At 34.7% G+C, this 5,000-nt stretch overlaps 1 protein-coding gene across 3 annotated transcripts in view; it reads right to left on the reverse strand.

Annotated features, from left to right (window-relative positions):
* Positions 1-1,129: 1,129 nt before the first annotated feature.
* LOC119573379 overlaps positions 1,130-5,000 on the reverse strand; it is a 10,090-nt gene continuing 6,219 nt past the window's right edge. Inside the window, exons 4-6 of one of the 3 annotated variants that reach the window (XR_005228804.1) lie at positions 3,811-5,000; positions 1,926-2,483; positions 1,130-1,889 (exon numbers count right to left, since the gene is read on the reverse strand). The exon at positions 3,811-5,000 is cut by the window's right edge and continues 154 nt beyond it. Coding sequence is in view for 2 of the 3 variants with exons in the window: in XM_037920603.1 (XP_037776531.1) it covers positions 2,217-2,483; positions 3,811-5,000 (1,457 nt within the window). In the remaining variant the exon portion in view is untranslated. Of the gene's footprint in view, positions 2,484-3,810 lie in introns of all 3 variants that reach the window. The other 2 variants (XM_037920604.1, XM_037920603.1) reach the window with 2 other exon arrangements.

The raw sequence follows: 5,000 nt of genomic DNA on the forward strand, positions 1-5,000 counted from the left end.
AGAGATAGATAAGTTTACAAATACATAGCAGGTTATTATAAAAGAATATGAATTGGGACATTTAAATAGTGAGATTAACCCAATGCCACAGGGGAAAATACTGTGCTCATTTTTAATTTCTTTGTGAGATGTCTCTACACATTGATGGCTCTGCTAGTGCTTAACCACAAAGGAGTCAATTAGCAGACCTTGTGACCTTGCCTGATTTCACCTTTGCTGGAAATGGCGGGAAAAACATATTTTTTACTAATGCTATGAATATCGATGGTGTCATTTTATTATAGACAATATAACTACTATAATGTTATAAACCATTGTAACAGCAAAATATGATAAAGAAAAATATTTTTGTAAATCAAGATAAAGGGAGACAGGCAGTACTTGTAATTGGCTCATTGGTGACTTAGTACAAATGTGGCCATCTATGTGTAAAAACAATTAATAAAGTAAACTCATAGTGGGCAAGGCATGTACATACATACTATTGGCATTAGGTTAAAATAATATATAATAATTTTTGTACATACAAACTCTTGACACTTTACCAATTTTATATTCTTAAAGAAATGAAGAGAGAGAGGGAAATATCTATTAAAAGAATAACAGAGAGAAAGGGAGAGAGAAATGAGCAAGTGAAGAGAGTGTAAGAAGTGCCGAGATTATGATGATGATGAATCAATGTTTAAATCCTACTGCTAACAGTTGTACCATTGCATGCTTTGTCTGAAGAAAATATAATTAAATGAAATAGTATAAGAGAAGGGAAATAAGTAATAATGATAATAATAATAAAAAAATGCTAATGATAATAACAACAATAATGATGATAATCATACTTGTTAACAAATTAAAATACAGGAACTTTTTTCCTCAGTCTAGTGACCTGACACCATATCACTCTAAAAAGGTAAAAGTCATGTCCTTTGAACATATACCATACTAACTGACACACATGTCCTTGCAATGATCACCCAAAGCTTGTAATGAATACAGTCTCCATTATTCTATATTACAGTACATCCTTTTTATTACTGCTGTACTGAAGGGGACCTTTGAGAACTCACATATCATGGAACGAGCAAATTAGACAAGTAAAAAAAAATAAAAAAGGGTTCTAAAGACAACCACAGCACTTAACCAATGTTTAATCTTCATCTACATATTAGTATCAGTATGAAGAATAAAGATATTTTGTCCAGATCGAAAGTAACACACGGCACTACAGCATACAAGATATTCTGAATCTGCAACTCAAATTAATATATATACAGAACAGAAGTAATACCAATGAATACTTCTTAAATCAAGTGAACCTTCTAGTGTATCAAAATAATTTGAAAGTAAAAATTTCATACAGATTGTCAAATTTGTTGAGAATTATTCTTTATCACAATTTTCCTTTCATTATGTACCCATACATACAGTAATCTACAAGAGACAAAAAGCTTTTGGTAAACAATATTCGTATACTGACACTGTTTTCTACACTTATTTAATGAAGTCTCGTGCTTAAGTATATACTGACTCAACATCAATAACATTAATATAAAAATAAGACCCAAAATCAATAAAAACAAAAAAAATTAACAGACCATTCACTTACAGCTAACTAAAAATACTCTATATGATATATTACATATATTTTTGGTAGACTTTTCCTTTTCTTTTCAGGAAAATAAAGGACAGACAAAATAATCTGTGAGTGAAACTACAGTACAAACACCTCCCAGAGCACACCTTGTGTTAAAAACTGTTGTGAAGCCAAAAGTAGACAACAACGTTATATCATGTCCTCGCAAAATGGAAAGAAAATGCACAAGGATAATAAATTTTGTACTTAATGCCTATAGAATGAGGAGGATTTTAGTAAATCATTTAGGACTTGGACAAAAAAATGTGGATTAGCTGTTCTAGCTGTCTTTTTCTGCATCAAGAAGAATACATGTGTAATTTCCTTTAAATATTAATAAAAGTGTTGGTTCTGAGTCATAGGAGCTTTTATATCTCTTATGACAAGTGTCTCGCTCACAAGGGTGCTAATGTAAGTCATGTCCTGTTTTCTGCAAAAACCTATTTTAAATATCAAAAAGTTCATAACAGGAGACAGGGTACAGGAAGAAAGAGAGAAAGAAACAAAGAAAGATTAATAAAATTTACAATTGAACATAACTTTTTTTTAACATAAAGAAAGTGAGAGGCCAGTCTCACTTCTCGAACTAAATTTCTGAAATCTTTTGTATCTTTCCGATTGAATCATTATGCTCGCTCGTGGACAACTGACTACAGTGGAGTTTCTCTCTCTCCGGCATTGGACTCGATAAAAAAAGAACTGGCAATGGAACGAGAGGGTGATCCTCTGTCTCGATGCCAACTTCAGCTTCATCATCTTTCAAAGACTTCTGTTGTTCATTATTTCCTTCCTTTGGGGCTTCCCCTTCTTCAAGAGATAGGCTCGCGTTCTCTTGGTTTCCAATTTCTGCGACCTTTTGGCAGAGAGAAAAGATGTTTGTTGCCATACCTTGATAATGATTATGTTTAATTACTATAATTTCACACACTATTTTTTTTTTTTTTTTCTAGAAATGTAAAGGAAGACATAACACAATGACACAAATCCTGATACAAAGACACAAACCCAAACACACAAGGAACGGGACAAATACAGACACTTAAACAACGTAACAAATCTTTCTACACTTATATAAGATACAAATCCTCACAAACATGCAAAGGCACAAATGCAAACATACGAGCAAGGAAGCATACCCGGACGCAAAGGCAAAGATATACTCATACACACAAGCAAAGACATAAACTTGAACACATAAGATTATGACACAAGCTACTGCAAACCCCGACAGACGCAAACACATGCAGAGGCACAGAGAAGCTGACAGATATGTGTAAAAATTAAGAAAGAAAATGACATAACTGACTCCTCTGTGATAGTAGTAACGGCTATATGTACTCTATAATGTGTAAATAATAGATAAAAAATAATACATCAAAACCATGTACATATAAATAGCAGACACATTCCAGAAAGAGTTAACATTATCAAGTATGAAATAAAATAATCAAGGAGTATCTAATGACCATGAAAAGTACATTTGATTAATAATTTTTGCTTTATTTCAGGCGTTACTATTAATGCCTATTACCTACTAAAAAGTACAACATAAAATAATAACTAATCATCACTGTATTACATTCATGGGAGATGTGAAGAATGTGTATTTATATATATCCTTCGCTAAACACCAAATAATGTTGGTTTCAAACTGACATAAAATTCCTAAGGTTTCTCATTTTGTGAGAAATTTTCAAGATGTTTATTAACAAGCCTAGAACCAAATTCAGTGAAAACAAGAACAAATTTTTATCAATATTTAGAAGAAGAAGAAGAAGAAGAAGAAGAAGAAGAAGAAGAAGAAGAAGAAGAAGAAGAAGAAGAAAAAAAAAAAAAAAAAAAAAAAAATCTATTCTTTTTCTTTACTCTCTGTCTCATAATTCCTATTTTTTCTTTAGTTGCACATTTATGTTTTTACCCAATCAAATAATTAATGAGAATTAAGTTTTTATAATAGCACAGTAGGATAGTACAGCATTCAGAGAAATGGAAAAAGCATATGATTAAGTTAACATAGACAGGAGTATAGCCTTTTTTTTCTTTTTTTTTCTTTTTTACATCATAAAAAAAAGTAAAAATAATAATAAATACCACAAAGTAACTGATATGATTTTAAAAATCCCTAATCAATACCAGTCATGATTTGAATTTAACTGAGCAATAATAAGTCAGTCACTTACCTCTACTGAAGGAACTGCCCCTTGTGCTGCTGACTCCTCTTGATGTGGACTTTCAGTTTCCGAACAGGGCGATCCCAACGTCATCTTATTTGGAGGTGGTTCTGTCTTATCTGACTCTGTTAACACGTCATCAGATCCTGTTAACAATCTACTGGAAACCATCTCTGTTTTGTCGTATTCCACTGATAAAGTGTCTGATTCTCTCAATAACTTACCAGGCTCTTTTGCACTAGCTCTGCGTAACTTCTTGTATGACTTATTTTTCTTTGGTTTTGACCATCTTCTCGAGTTGGGGATTCTTTTCTTGCGGTTAATCCACGGCACTTTCCCTCCAACTTGTGTGGCACTCTGAGATTTTCTATTCTGTTCTTCCTCTGAGGACGGCTGGGAATTTTCGGAAACAACGGGGGCTTCCTTTCGGAACTGCCTCAGTAAACTCGTTCTTCTTTTGGATGCTGCTAATCGCCTAGCACTGCTCTGCGATCTGTTTGTGTTTTCCTCTGGAGGAGGTTCCAGTGTCACAGGAGGTGTAACTGAGTTTTCATTTCTACACTGCAAGCTTGTAAAGGGAGCTACAGTTTCCAGTTGTGAAACTTCGGGCAGCGGTGACTTCTCTATTCTTTCATTTTCCTTGTAGGACTCGGGACAGAGATTCTGATCCTTCACTTGCTTGGAGTTCGGGGGAGAGCTTATGCTCTCTTCTCCTCCAACATGCATAGACTGCATCTCATCTGTTTGCTTAGGTATTACTGAGGATGGAGTGCTGTCACTGTTAGAAACGGGAGGCTGGATTATCTTGCGAGGCCGTCCAACTTTTCTCTTTGGTACGCCTTCCTTTCCCATATCAGGTCTGCTTCCACCACTGGGATTTGTTTGCTTGACCTTTGTGTTCTTTCTTGTATATTTCCTCTTTCCCCCAGTGAGAAGGAGGTTCTGCTTTGGACCTTCAGTTTTTCTTTTCCCCTTGGATGCTGCACTCTTTGGGGTATCTAGTTGGCTTGAGACAACAGATGATGCATTATCTTTTGTGTATTTTCTCTGGCCTTTCGGTAGCTTGGCTGCACCCTGCAGCTGCTGAAAATCTCTTAACTCAACACACTCTCTCTGAACCGACGACAGTGGCGTGACCTGGATTTGTGTGTTGCTATTATCTCCTCCTGTCTTCGATTTACGTCTGCCTCTTACTTGGT

This window comes from Penaeus monodon, chromosome 5 (assembly GCF_015228065.2).
Source record: "Penaeus monodon isolate SGIC_2016 chromosome 5, NSTDA_Pmon_1, whole genome shotgun sequence".
Taxonomy (NCBI): domain Eukaryota; kingdom Metazoa; phylum Arthropoda; class Malacostraca; order Decapoda; family Penaeidae; genus Penaeus; species Penaeus monodon.